This window comes from Oryctolagus cuniculus, chromosome 2, assembly GCF_051225735.1.
Source record: "Oryctolagus cuniculus isolate XC-2025 breed Fujian yellow rabbit chromosome 2, ASM5122573v1, whole genome shotgun sequence".
Lineage (NCBI taxonomy): Eukaryota > Metazoa > Chordata > Mammalia > Lagomorpha > Leporidae > Oryctolagus > Oryctolagus cuniculus.
In genome coordinates, this window is record NC_142868.1 from 116,555,312 (window position 1) to 116,569,315 (window position 14,004).

Consider the following 14,004-nt stretch of genomic DNA (forward strand, 5'->3'; position numbering starts at 1 on the left):
ACAGCGCTGGCACCTCCCATGCCTAATTCAAACACCATTAGTAGGGACGGGCTGGCTAAGACTCTTGTGTCCCATATTGGAGTAGGAGGATCCAGTTCCCAGCTCTGACTCCTGACCGCAGCTTCCTGCTAAAGCAGACCCAGTGACAGTTCAAGTCCACGCACGTGGGAGACCTCATGTACTCCCAGCTTTGGGCTTGCTTAGCCCCAGCTGTTGTGTGCATTTGCGGAATGAACCAGCAGATGGGACTCTCTGTCTTTCAGATAGATACATAATTAAAAAAAAAATCACAACTGCTAAGACTAAAGAAAGCGAAGGAGGCGTGAGACAGCGTCCGAGTTCTATGGTGCTCGTCCACGCAGAGTCCAAGTTCTATGGCGCTCGTCCATGTCAGAGCTCGAGTTCTATGGTGCTTATCCGTGTCTACGTCCCATCCATCACTCTGGAACCCACCACCCCACTTGGCACAGAGTTTGGGGTCTGCTGACACTGTGTGAGCTCTCTCCTGTCACTCCGGTCTTGGTTAAGGCTGCCTGAAGCTACGGGCACCATTGCCGCTGCTGACCAGCGCCTGGCAGGAAGGGGCACTGCCTAACGTATGGTGTGTGTTGCGGGGACCCTTGATCAGCTCAGAGCCATGCGCTCCTCTTCCTGTTTTTTTTTTTTTCATTCCAAATGGATATTTAATGTTTTTAATGCTTTCTCTGTATCTAATGAGATGATCATAAGGTTTCATCATTTAATTTATTGCTCCAATATCTACTAGGAAAAACCATCGCAAAGCACAGTGGCTGAAAACCACAATAACACTTATTTGCAAATCCATCTGCAAGTGGAGTGGGAGCGGGTGGGGAGAGCAGAGCTCTGCTGCTCGGCTCAGAGCCAGGGCGCAGGGACGCCCGGAAGTCTCGCTCCTCATCCGCTCACTCACACGCGAGAGGGTTACCGCTGCTGGCTGGGAGCGGGGACATCTGTCGGCCTCCCCATGTGGTGGTGGCTTCCTCACAGCATGCCGGCTGAGTTCCCATGGGCAAGGGTCCCGAGAGAATCAGGCAGGAGCCGCTGATGGCCTCGCCCTTTTACCACATTCCACTCACCAGTTCATATACGGGGCTACTGAGGTTTGTCCTGGAAAACAGACTCTATTGCTTTTTAAAATATTGATTTAATTTATTTATTTGAAAGGCAGGGAGAGAGACAGAGGGAGAGAGAGAGAGAAAGTTTCTATCCACCGATTCATTCCCCAACTGGCTGCAATGGCCAGAGCTGAGCCAGGACAAAGCCAGGAGCTAGGAGCTCCATCCAGGTCTCCCATGTGGGTGAGAGGCCCAAGTACTTGGACCATCATCTGCTGCCTTCCCAGATGCGTTAGCAAGAATCTGGATCAGATGTGGAGCAGCTGAGACTCACACCAGCGCTCCTCTATAGGATGCCGGCACTGCAAGCAGCAGCTTAACCTGCTGCACCACACCGGCCTTTTTTTTTTTTTTATTGCTTTTGCAAGTCATATTGCATTTCTTTAAAATTTTATCTTGGAGATGGCGCTGTGGTGTAGTGGGCTAAGCTGTCCCTGCAGTGCCGGCATCCCATATGGACGCTGGTTCGAGTCCCAGCTGCTCCTCTTCTGATCCAGCTCTCGGCTATGGCCTGGGAAAGCAGTAGAAGATGGCCCAAGTGCTTGGGTCCCTGCACCCATGGGGGAGGCCTGGAAGAAGCTCCTGGCTCCTGGCTTTGGATTGGTGCAGCTCTGGCTGTTGCGGCCAACTGGGGAGTGAACCAGCTGATGGAAGACCTCTCTTTCTCTCTCTCTCTCTCTGACTTTCAAATAAATAAATAAACCTTAAAAAAAAAAAAAAAGAAAATCAACACCAGGAAAGAAAGATTTTCAGCAAATTCTGCTTCCTTGTGCCTGTGACCCACACCCTGTGGTAAGAGATCCAGAAAGGGGGGCCGGTGCTGGGGCTAAGCCACTGCCTGCGATGCTGCGATGAGCACTGGTTCCAGTCCCGGCTGCTCCACTTCCGATCCAGCTCCCTGCTAATGTGTCTGGGAAGGCAGTGGATGATGGCCCAGTGCTTGGGCCCCTGCACCCATGGGGGAGGCCTGGATTGAGCTCCAGGCTCCTGGCTTTGGCCTGGCCCAGTCCTGGCCATAGTGGCCATCTGGGGAGTGAACCAGCAGATGGAAGATTCTCTTTCTTCCCCTCTCTGTAACTGTGCCTTTCAAATAAATAAACCTTAAAAAAACAAAAACCCAGAATGACTTCCTGGGAGCGGACAAGAGAAATGACCTGGGGAGGAAATACAGAGAGTGGCTCCGGAAGTCCCCCCACCCCACCTACGGCTGGAGCTTGCATGCCTCCCCCCTCCCCCACAGCCTCTGCCAAGTGACGTCACACTGGGAGCTTGAGACTCCGGGGAGCTCCACCCTTCAGAGCCAGCACAGCCAGGCAGCAGCCACAGCTAACAGCAGCAGGGCTGGCAGGGGCTGGATCCAAGTGCAGAGCCGGGAGAAAGCGAACATGAGTCCCTCTCCTTTGTCAAGTTTATTTTATTAAAATATACAGGACTGAAGATTGGTGGGTGCTGAGAACAGGGACCACCCTGCAGGCCGTGCCCCGCCATGCAGGCATGCGGCCAGTCCGCGCCCTGGGCAGGAGGCAGACCTCTCCTGGTGGACTGAGGGGCGGGGCGTGGTGGTAACCCTCTCCCGTGGCCTGGGCCCCTTGGGAGTATGTGGTGACACCAGATGGGAGGGCCAGGCTGGGGCAGGGGTGGGGGGCAGAGAGGAGATCCCTGAGCCAGGGAAAGCCGAAACCCTCCTGGAAGGAGAGAGAGGGGGGACCCCCATAAGACTGGAGATGGGGTTCAGCCAACCTGCGTGAGGGCTCCGGGGGGCCCCACAGCCTCTGTCATCCCACCTTGCCTCCCGAGGCCCTGCCCACCCTGGGGCCAGCCTCCCAGGGGCGCCCAGGGCCGGGCCTGCGCAGAGACGGGGCAGCAGCGGATGGAATGTGTGTGTGGGAATGTTCCTCGCAGGGGCCCAGGCTGCTGGGCACAGGGCTCTTCCCGGAGCTGTCTCCTGGAGGGATCTCTGGACCTGCTGCCCAGCCGGGGCCCTGCAGCCCTGTCTGCTGGCTCTGGCTTTGGGCATCGGCGGCCTCCATCCCCCCAGGGCAGAGCCCAGCTGAGCAGAGCCCCCCGGTTTGTGCTTTTGAATGTTGGGGAACAGGCCGGGCTAGAGCTGGGCATTGAACCCCCGTGGCTCTGAGGCACACAGTGGACCTCCGAGCGTCCTCCCCAGGGCCTCCCGTGATGGGGCTGCGGGGCTCCCGGTCCCGGGCCACCAGGAGGGCCTTGCTCTGGAAAGCAGAGCGGCCCTGGCTCTCCTCGTGGGCCGTGGCCGGAGCTGCCGTGGCGCTTGTGCTTTTAGTCCTGGGTGGGTGCCCACGCAGCTACAGGATGGGGCTCGGCCACGCTGCTGGGCCAAGGGAGGCCGATGGGGCTGCAGGCCAACAGGGAGAGGGAGGCGCTGGCCCGGGCCCCCCTCGCACTCGCCCCGGGGTTCCTAGGCTGCCAGTCCCTGAGCCGTGTTACCTCCTCCTAAGAGGACCTTAGGGAGAACAGTGTGGTGCTGGAGGCGGGAGGGTGGCCCCAGCCCCTGCCAGGATTGGGGCGGGAGAAGACGTCTGCCCACTGGAGGTGGCCGAGAGCCCCCTCCGATGCAACACTGAAAGACCCAATCGCCCCGCTGCAGAGGGCGCCCCCTCCCCCAGTAGCCTGGGATGCAGCGAGAACGCAGCCCAGGGCTCCCGCAACGCCCAAGCTCTTGGGTAGAGCACAGAAGGTTCTGCCCCATCTCCACTTCTTCCCTGGCCGGAGTCCTCCCAACCCCAGCTGGCCCTGCCGGCTCCTGCACTTAGGGGCCCTGGGAGTACAGGCTGGGGACAGGCCAGAGCAGCCTGGTGCTTGGCCCCTGCGTGGGACAGGAGGGGAGGAGTGAGGGGGCGCACCAGGAAGGGCCCACTCCCAAGGGGTGCTTGAGCTACTTCCTGCTAGCATCCAGCGCTAGGCCAGCAGCCTGCCACTCTGCCCTGCACAGCCCGGTGGTACCCTGGCCCTGCCAACCCCGGGGGTGGGGGGTGGGGCAGCCAGGGCGGTGCGGCTTTTGTCTTCTGGGCCTGGCTCCCAGCCAGACTCAGCCCTCCCCAGCCTCAGGTCCCCTCTGCCAGCCTGCAGCAACAGGGTGGTGTGTGTGTGTTTGTGTGTGTGTGTGTATGTATGTGTAGCAAACCGCTCACTTTTTGCAAATCTATTAGAAAAAGTTTCTCTTGGAGGCTGCTCCGGGCAGGACGGAGGCTCCGCTTAGGGCTAAGTGGCAGTGGCCACCAGGGTCCTCCCGAGCCCTAGATGACATTCTCGAACAGCTGCATGGAGCTCATAATGTTCTCATCCTGCGTGGAGAGAGGGGAGGAGAGGCCCCGTCAGACGCAGGCTGGACAGGGACGGCGAGTGGCACCCCCCACCCAGGCCCCAGATGGAGGAGCTGAGAGGAGGCCGGCAGCAGTGTTAGGGGCTCTAGGGACCTTCCCCCCAGCATGTCCTTGTCCTATCACCCCCTGTGGCCCCACATCTGTCCCAACCACACCCCTGCCCCCAGAGTCCCCACTGCCACCTACCTTTTGACAGGTCTCCAGAAACTCATCCATGGTCACCACTCCATCGTGATTCCGGTCCATTTTCTGCAACCCAAGCCACGCCCAAGGTGAGACTGCCCGCCAGGGACACCCCTGACTCCAGCCTGAGGACACGGCAGTGGGTGGGTGAGCGTCCCCCACCCTGGATGCAGGCTGCACAGAGTGGCCTCCGCAGCCCCCACCCCCGCCCCACAGCTGACCTGTCCAGCATGGCCCAGGCCAGTCCCACTCCCCACTGCCGTGACGATCCACTCGTGTTCACACCTCCCAGAGTCTGTCCCCATGACCACCTGGCCCCTGGCCTCCCTGACAGGCAGCTAGGGCAGACAGAGCAACTGAGGCACAGGGTGGCCACAGGTCTGGAGGGGCCCCGGCGAGCAGGAGCTGCAGCCTTCAGTACCTTCACCTGCTGTGGGCACAAGGGTGACCCCAAAGCTGCCGCCCACGCACAGCTGCCCTGGTGGGGCTGGGAAAGCTCCAGGCCAGTGCCCGGAGGGGGAGGGCTGCCAGCTGTCCAGACCTGCTGACAAGCCCGTAACTGCTCCGAGAGGAGGTGCAGCAGAGTGGGTGGGGCCTGATTTTTTAAAAATTTTGTTTGAAAGGCAGACACACACACACACACACACACACACACACACACACACACCTTCTGTCTATTGGTTTATTCCCCAAATGCCTGCAACAGCCAGGGCTGGGCCAGGAGTCCTGAACTCAGCCCAGGCAGGGACCCAACTCTGTGAGCATTCACTGCTGCCTCCCAGGGCTCGCGTTAACAGGAAGTTGGGGCTGGAAGCAAGGCTGGCCCTCCGACGTGGGACGCAGGCGGCCCAGGCAGCATGCTAACTGTTGCACCAAATGGCCACGCCGGGCCCAGGTTCTAGTTTGCTCCTCCTGGGAGCCTGAGCTAGCCCTCTTCCTGGGGTGTGGCGAGGCTCAGAGAGCGAGGAGGTGGCTTACCCAGGGCCGCTGCAGGAGCAGGAGCCTCTCTGCTCTGCCTGGCTCCTGGCTCCAGCGCAGGGCTGGGACTCACTCACCTGGAAGAAGCGCTCCACGTGTTCCCGAGGTGCATCTTCCCGCAGCACGGGGTAGGTGTGGCGGCCCATCATGTCGTAGATGGACTTCATGATGGCCAGCATCTCCTGGGAGAGCAGGCAGTGTGAGCCCCGCACCCCTGCATGGTCATCTGGGGGTTACACCAAAGGGTGGGGGGGGGCTCCTCTGGGTGGTGGTGAGCGCCACAGCAGCTGGGGTGGGGGCCAGCTCATTCCTTCTCTGGTCCACCCAGCGCGAGCTTGGGCCCCTCCGAGAAAGAAGCTGGGGATAAATTTTTTTTTTTTAAATGTGCTAATCCTCAAAATTGGAAGCCATGGCTACTAGTTCAGATGCACACAGAAAGTGTGGACCAAACAGAACCTGCGTGCGGGCCTCCTTATCCTCAGAGGTGACACTGCCGGCTTGGGGTGGCAGGGGCTGAGGCCAGCGTCCTCTCCACTGTGTCTTCCCCAGGCCCCTTCTAGAAAGAGCCGGGTGGCCACGTGTGGTGAGGGCACACACAAAGCCATGCCCTCAGCACAGAGGAAGCCCCAGTGGCTGCTGTGCCCCAGGGTGGGCAGCCAGGAGAGCCAGGTGGGAGCAGGGCGGGAAGGGGCAGAGGGGCGCAGGCCCTCCCAGCTGCCCGCTACCTCTTTGGTGATGTAGCCGTCTTTGTTGATGTCGTAGAGGTTGAAGGCCCACTTGAGCTTCTCGTGGACTGTCCCCCGCAGCAGGATGGAGAGCCCGACCACAAAGTCCTGGGGAGGACAGGGAGGGTGAGGAGGTGGCAGTGGCCCGCCCAGCTGCCTGGGGGGGCTTCCAAGGAAAAGTAGCCCTGTAACTGCAGATGGAGGCCACTCAGGCCCCCACGACACAAGGGTGCACCTGCTGTGTGTTCGTGTGCTTGTATGTGGGTGGGTGCTCGCGTGTGTGTGTGTGTGTGTGTGTGTGTGTGTGGCGGAAACAGTTTGGTAGCTGATACTGATCTCAGATACATGGTGTCTTGGACATGGGCTGGGAGAGAAGACCCGGGGGTTGCTCTTTAAGAAGGGGGCTCTGTTTTGAGCTTACCAGGAATCTGCACATCAAAGATGCTTACAGACGTCCAGCTTAAAAGTTTTTTAAAAATTTCCTTCTTTTCTTTTTAAAATTTTTATTTAGTTACTTGAAGGCAGAGTTATAGAGAGAGAAGAGGGAGAGAGAGAGAGAGAGCGACGTCTTCCACCTGCTGGTTCACTTTCCCAAATGGCTGCAACAGCCAGGGCTGGACCAGGCTGAAGCCAGAAGCCAGGAGCTCCATCTGGGTCTCTCACAAGGGTGGCCGAGGCCCGATGACCTGAGTCATCCTCCATTGCCTTCCCAGGTGCACGCACCGTCAGCAAGCTGGATTGGAAGTGGAGCAGCTGGGACTTGAACAAGCGCTCCAACATGAGATGCCGGCGTCACAAACATTGGCTTCACCCCCAGCGCCACAATACCGGCCCCTTAAAAAGTTTTGAACCAACGGAGCTCGGCTCTTGAGCCATGACACCCTGGGGTGCTGCCATCACCTATGGGTGTGACAGATACTGCACATAGCTAATGTGACCAGGCATGACCGTCCACATGATTTCCTTGTGCAAACTTCAGCTGTTGGCTGTAACAGCAGGTGGAAGCAAATCTTTCTCCCCCACCTTCTGGACGGTCTAAAGTTTAAGTCTTCCCTGCTCCTGAGGTCCTCTTGGCCTACTCCGAAAGAAAGGTGGCAGGAAAGGGCTGTGGGTGGAGGCTGACTGACTGTAGGGGGACAGGGCCAGGCACCAGGCTAAGTCCCCACTCAGAGACAGCCATGTGCTGCCGAGCGACATTTCCGACAATCAAATACTGCAAATACCACAGCAGTCTATACAGTTATAAAGGAGCTGGAAAAGTCCTACTGCCCAGTGACTCTGTAGCTGCTGTAACATTGTAGCGTGATGCACTACTATGTGCTGTGGTGACACTGGTGCAAGGCACCCTCCTGGCATTTGGGACAGTGGTTAAGACGCCACTTGAGACACCCACATGCCATCACAGAGTGCCTGGGTTCAAGGCTTGGTCCCTCTTCCTATTCTAGCCACCTCTAAATGCATGCACTGAGAGGCAGCAGGTGACAGCCCAGGTATTTGGGTCCCTGCCACCCATGCAGAAGACTGAGAGTCCCAAAGCTCCTGGCTTTGGCCTTGGCCTAACCCTGGCTGTTATGGGCATTTGGAAAGTGAATCAGCAAATGGAAGATCTATGTCTGCCTTTCCAAAATAAAGTGTAGCACGTACAATAACGTGCAGTACATAACACTTGATACCGGTAAGAAACGTGCATGGTTCTGGTTTGTGGGTTTGCTGCTCTTTTCTTTTCGTCACGATTTTAGGGAGGCCAGCGGCAGCCTCAGACGTCGCCTGCTTGTAGCATCTCTTGGTTGCATCCAGAGGCCGCATCAAGTGTCTGACCTGCACTACCCAGGCTCGCGCAGGGGCCCTCCCTGGGGTTCCCACCACGACGAAACTGCCTCGGAGCACACCCCTGCCACTTGGGGGGTGCATGGCTGTATTAGGTCTTCTGGATCTGCAGAAATTTGTACTGTGAGAAAGATGGAAAACAGAGAAGAGAAATCTGGAAGAAACCAAAATTATTCAAGGAGGAAAACTTTGACAAAAATGATTAAACGATTCAATTCAGAGATTACAAATGTTGCCTCTCTGAAAGAAGAGGATCCTAATTGAAAAATAAAAATTAAGAAAGAGCTCCTAGGGATTAAAAATAAGAACATAGAGACTGGGGCTGTGGCACACCAGGTAAAGCTGCCACCTGCAACACCACCATCCCATATGGATACCAGTTCGAGTCCCAACTGCTCCACTTCCAATCCAGCTGCCTGCTAATGCAAGTGGGAAAAGCAGCAGAAGATGGCCTAAGTCCGTGGGAGACGGGAAAAAGCTCTTGGCTTCTGGCTTTGGCCTGGGCCAGCCCTGGCTGTTGCAGCCATCTGTGGAGTGAACCAGTGGATGGAAGCCTTCCCTCTCTCTGTGTCTTTCCCTCTCTGTGTGTACCCTTTTAAAAAAATGGTTGCTGGATCCAGGTTGGAGACCTGGTATACTTATGGCCCCATGGGTGGTCTCTAGGTGCCAGGGGCATCGTCCTCAAGGTGGTTTGCATAAGCAGAGTGTGTTTCCTGCTTCTCTCTCTTTCTTGGTTCTCCGTGTGATCTGCCGATCTCATCAGACACCAGACTCATTGGGCTACCCGATCTTGGACTGTGAACCTCCAAAACTTTAAACTGAAATAAACCTTCTTCCAGGTAGCTTCTTTCAGATATTTTAGTGAAAGTAAGGACAATCTCGGGAGAATGAGTTGAATCTTCCAGAAAGAGAAAGGAAAGGGTAGAAAAGAACGGGAAGATAGTAGTGAAAAGAGGAGAGTGAGAGGTCCACTCCAGAGAGGCCATCGCCGGACATCAGGAGTTCCGGGGAGAGCTGGAGCAAAGGGAGGAACGTGTGTCAAAGAAATCGTGAACGGAGACCACTGGCACAATGCAACTTAGCCTGCAGAGGGGGTCCTGGGGGAACTTCAGAGGGCTGGTGCTCAGAGGATCCTGCAAGTGTCCAGAGAGAAAAGTAAAGCAAGATAGGGGGGAAAAAAAAAAGCAAGTCCTACACACAAGACCCTAACTGCAGACAGGGCTCCACGCCAGTGCGGGCAGGCAGCTGATGGAACGGCACCACCACGGTCCGGAAGGAGATCAACTCCACATGGGCCTTCTCATCCATGCCCCACACAAGTGAGGACAGAAAAGACACTTCCAGACACCCAAGGCTCAAAAGGTTCCTCCCACATACTCCTCCCCAGGAAGCTGCTGGAGGCCACCCCTGCAGAGAGAGAGAAAAGGAGAAAAAGGCAGATGATTCTAGAACTTGGAGACACCACCCAGGAGAGAGGGAAGAGGGCAAGGAGGGTCCTGGGACCTGCTGGAGGATGGAGCAGGGGAGGCCAGGCAGGAGGTGCGGACCACTGGTGGGAAGGCCTGGGTTTGAATAAATGCTGAGGGCACAGAAAACCAGGCAAGTGGAAGGTCAGGGCCATGGTTTACTGCAGGGAAAAGGAAAGTGTGTGCAGGAGCAGAAAACAAATCAGTTTATTGCAAGGCTCAACTAGGGATAACGTTCACATCATCAGAGCAAAGCAAGTCCCTATCCAATCCAGTTCCTGAACAGACGTCTCTGCTTACACAGTCCGCCCGCTGAAAATGCATGTGATCCACCTCATCCACCCAGCATTGACCTGAGCAGTCCAGTGCACGCAGGGCACGGGCTGTGTCCCCTCCTGATCCCACGGCTGACTCAGGGCTGCAGCTGCGTCTGCCCACATCGCGAGAGGAACCAGCCGCACAGTGCTAGCCTGGGTTAAGGTCAAACTCAAAACTCGAAGCACAGTTTCTACTGACTGTGTGTTGCTTTTGCACCATCATAAAGTCGAACATCCATTAGTTGGAAGCACTGGGGGTCAGAGATGGCCACAGCCTACTGCGAGGCCAGGGAAGGGGACAGGTGTGTTGGGGAGAGGCCCCAGCCCTCCTCATTCACAGCAGAGGGCCAGTACCCCAAGTCTAAGACCAGGCAGCCAGGAGGAGCTGACGCGGAGCTGCACATGGGTGCAGGGGCCCAGCAGACAGGGACCCAAACCCCGGCAGCGGGCTGAACCTGGACAAGTGACCCACTGCTGTTTTTCCAAAGCACACCCTGTAAAACCATTGGATCCTTGAAGCAATGTGTGAGGAAGTGCAGGAAGGAAAATCTAGACTTTCTTTTTTAATAAAGGAGGAATAATGTCGCATTTCCTGTAAGCCCAAATTTGGGGACTGACAATCACTGGAGTCTGGGTATGGCTGACACAGCAGTGAAGACCCAAGGTGGTCCCCGCATGCAGCTCTTTCCCTCTTCCCTGTGGTGGGAGAGGCGTCCCCAGCAGGAGGCTGAAGCGTGGAGTCCTGCTCTGGGCCCACAGGTGTGGGGTGGACCAAGGGTGTCCCCACCCCGACCTGTCTTCACAGATGGCCTCTTCAGCTGACACAGGCCTGGCAGGTGGCTGGATTCTGCCATGTGCAGGCCTTCATGTTCAGCTCCGGAGCCTGCTGCTAGCACCCAAGAAATATCGCCAGTGTCCCTTAGTGTGTGTGCTGGGGGTGGGCGGAGAGATGGAGTGCCAACGCTAGGAGACAGTAGATGGGACTGTCCACTGTGAGGCCCCTGACCAGTCCTCGTTTGTAAAGGGAACACACAGAAGACCCATGTCCAAGTGCATGCTTGTTCCAAACTTCCGTGTCACACAGCATGGCTTCCTCTGCGCCCATTACCGGCCCTAACTCCTTGCTTTTGACTCCAAGGTGCAGGAAGCCCTACATACCTCCAGCCCCCCTGCTCTGTGGCTGTCCCTGTGACAGTGCTTGGGGAGGGTCTGGGGTGGCCTTAGTGGCACAGCAGACTCCACTTTCTAGGCTGAGACCCCCCGAAGGTGCACTTGAACGGTGCCCAGCAGGTGGAGTGGGAACTGAGGGTGTTGAGTCGTGAGGTTACAGGTTGGTCCTCTGGTAGCTGCACTTGGCCAACAGCACATGGGGGAGGGGGAAGTAGAGGGGGAGGGCAGGCAGTGGCGAGGTGGCCACACCCTCCAGACATGTGCCCTGCTGTCACTTTCCAAAAGAGCACCTTGACCGGTGTCACTTCCAACCCAGGCTGCCTGATTCTATCCTGGGTATTGAAAAGGCACCCACAGTCTACAGGCTCCTTCAGAAGGCGCTGTGACCACTCGGAAGATGAATGAGCTGATGCGCTGTGTCAAGGTGCATCTGGGTGTGGCTTCGCCCTGTCCAGAGCCGGGGAAGCCGACACCAGGCTCCCTCCCATGGGCGGATCTCAGAGGAGCCACGAGGACAGGGGCAGGAGCCAGATCCTGGCACGCGACTGGTGTGGGAACGTAGCTGGCTAGGGGAAGAGCCGAGGTCTGACAGCTGCCTGATGGTTCCGGCCAAACCGCTGTTGACAGCTCCTCAATGACCCGGGACCGGTGGGGACCAGCAGGGACCAGTGATTGACAGCCCCAGGCTGTCCACGTTTTGACAGTCACAGCCGACCCACTGCAGGACAGCAGTGGCTGGCCCATGTAACAGCCTGCCCTGGCCCGTGACAAATCTTCTGTGTACCATCCAAACTTTCTTCCGTTTCTGCACACAACCCAAGCCTCCCTGTCTATGCCCCACGGAGGCCTACCTCCCACGCACCAGCAAGCCCCCAACCCTTTCCCAGTAGTGGAAACCGTAAGTTCCACAGTATTGTCAATGTGTAACTGTTGCTAACTGGAAATACCCATTGTGGCTGCAGGATGTGTGCTTCCAGGACTTTCAGGTCATCAAAATATCATTATAATAAAATTACCATAGGGGCATGCCCACTCCCATCATGCACCTTAACACCATGGCACTTCCAATATTTCCTAAAGAGGGCATGGAAATGGGCGGTGCTTGAGTCTGCCCTAAACCCCGCCCTATTTGAATATTCAATGAGCTCCACCCCAGACACCCCCTCTCCCCATGCCTCTGGAGGGTATAAAGGGAAGAGGGAAGGTCTGGCCTTTTCCTTTGTCAGGTTGTTTTTTTTTTTTTTTTTTTTTTTTTTTTTTTAAGAGGGGAGGGCTTTTCACTGCTGCAAGTTTTCCCTTGGAGAAGGTTTTCTCTTGGTTTGGCGCCTTTTCCCACTTTTTTGTTTGGCTTGGTTCTCAAGCGTGTGCTTCAGTTTGCTGCAGATAAATCCTGCTCTCCCGGGCATCTTTGTGCCTCTGTGTTCGAATTCTTCCACGTGTGGAGGGAGGATCCCGCCAGGAGCCTGGCCGGGAGCCCCCCAGCCCACAGTGGGATGCAGCGCTGCTGAGGTTGGTCTGTTCTGGAGGGCTTTTTTCTCTTTTGCGGGGAGAGGAGACAGTTATAATTGGTGGGTGTCTTATGGCTCAGACTACAGAAATAAGTGGGGTCATGGTCAGGATCCACAGGCCAACTTGACCTCGACGGTTCTGAGGCCTGGCAATGAGGAGGGTGGAGCCCCAGATCCTGTAGCCACTCCCCCATCCCCAGGGATCCTTTCTGAGCCCTGGGATTCCAGCCCATGGTGCATCAAGGATGGGGCTTTGGAGATCTGTGCCCCGCCCCCGGCTCTGTGTCCAGCTAAAGGCTTCTGCAACGGAGAAGCTCCTGCAGAGAAACACGCCTGGGTGAGACCAGCGGAGCCGGCCTCCTGTGCGGAGTGGCACACGGGAGGCCTGAGGGTGGCAGGGACGAGTGACCTTACAGAGGGCACACCGCACCCCTGCTGTGCTTGGCGGGGTGGGGGGTGGGGTCCCAAGGGCCCGAGTGCTGCAGATTGACCCCGTTTGTAATGACCCTGGGGGAGGTAGTTAGAAGGCGGGGCCTGGCGGGAGTGATGGGGCACCACCCGCGGCAGGGGTTAGCCTAGCTGCCACAGGGCCAGGCTAGGTCCTGTTATAAAGCAAGGCGCACGGCCCCTTCTGCATCGGGCAGTTTCCCTTCCTGTTTCTCTGCCTTGCTGCGCGGGAGCTGGGCAGGGTCCTTTGCAGATGCCAGCTCATGCTGGCTGCGCTTCTCAGAGAGCAGAATTGGGAGCCAGACAAACCTCTTTCCTTTGCAAACAGCCCAGTTTGGGTTACGACAACAGTGCAAAGCAGACTCTGACAGCTGCTAACTCAGCCACAGAGACCCCCACCCCCACCTCACCTGCCACCTTAGACCACAGGAACCCTTGCCCTGAGGAGCTGACGGGAGGATGGGGGGCTGCCGAGCCCTTGGGCTATCTCATTCTGAACAAGAAAAGCCGTCCCACGCAGCCCCGGCCGGACCCCGGAATCTCTTCTCCCAGGTCATCCCCACAAGCCCCAAGAGTGGTTAAGCTGAGGGGCAGAGGGGAGGCCCACGCATTCTGCACGCCCTGGATTTTTCCCAGTGGTCTGGCCCGGGGCATTTCAGATGTTACTGGAAATAGAGAAGACGTGCTTGCACAGCGGTCGGCCCGAGTGAGGTCCAGCGGAGGGGCTGCTGCGGTCGCCTGCCCCGCCAGCCCCATCCTGTGTGTCCCCATGCAGGCGGGCTCGCTCGCTCGCTGTGTAAAAATAACCCTGACCGCGAGAGCGGCGAGTTATTACCCTGTGTGTCGGGGGCTTCCTGAGCCCTGTGCTCCTGCTGCCGCCCGCCCAGCCGC

The 14,004-nt window shown here is 57.3% G+C and overlaps 1 protein-coding gene across 4 annotated transcripts in view; it reads right to left on the reverse strand.

The window, feature by feature from the left end:
• Positions 1-2,532: 2,532 nt before the first annotated feature.
• Positions 2,533-14,004, reverse strand: part of KCNIP3 (potassium voltage-gated channel interacting protein 3) — an 86,202-nt gene continuing 74,730 nt past the window's right edge. For 2 of the 4 annotated variants that reach the window (XM_089326078.1, XM_008253873.5), the window contains exons 6-9: positions 6,379-6,486; positions 5,731-5,835; positions 4,679-4,741; positions 4,297-4,453 (exon numbers count right to left, since the gene is read on the reverse strand). In XM_089326078.1, coding sequence (XP_089182204.1) covers positions 4,406-4,453; positions 4,679-4,741; positions 5,731-5,835; positions 6,379-6,486 — 324 coding nt within the window. In that variant the 3' untranslated portion in view covers positions 4,297-4,405. Of the gene's footprint in view, positions 4,454-4,678; positions 4,801-5,730; positions 5,836-6,378; positions 6,487-14,004 lie in introns of all 4 variants that reach the window. The other 2 variants (XM_017340004.4, XM_089326079.1) reach the window with 2 other exon arrangements.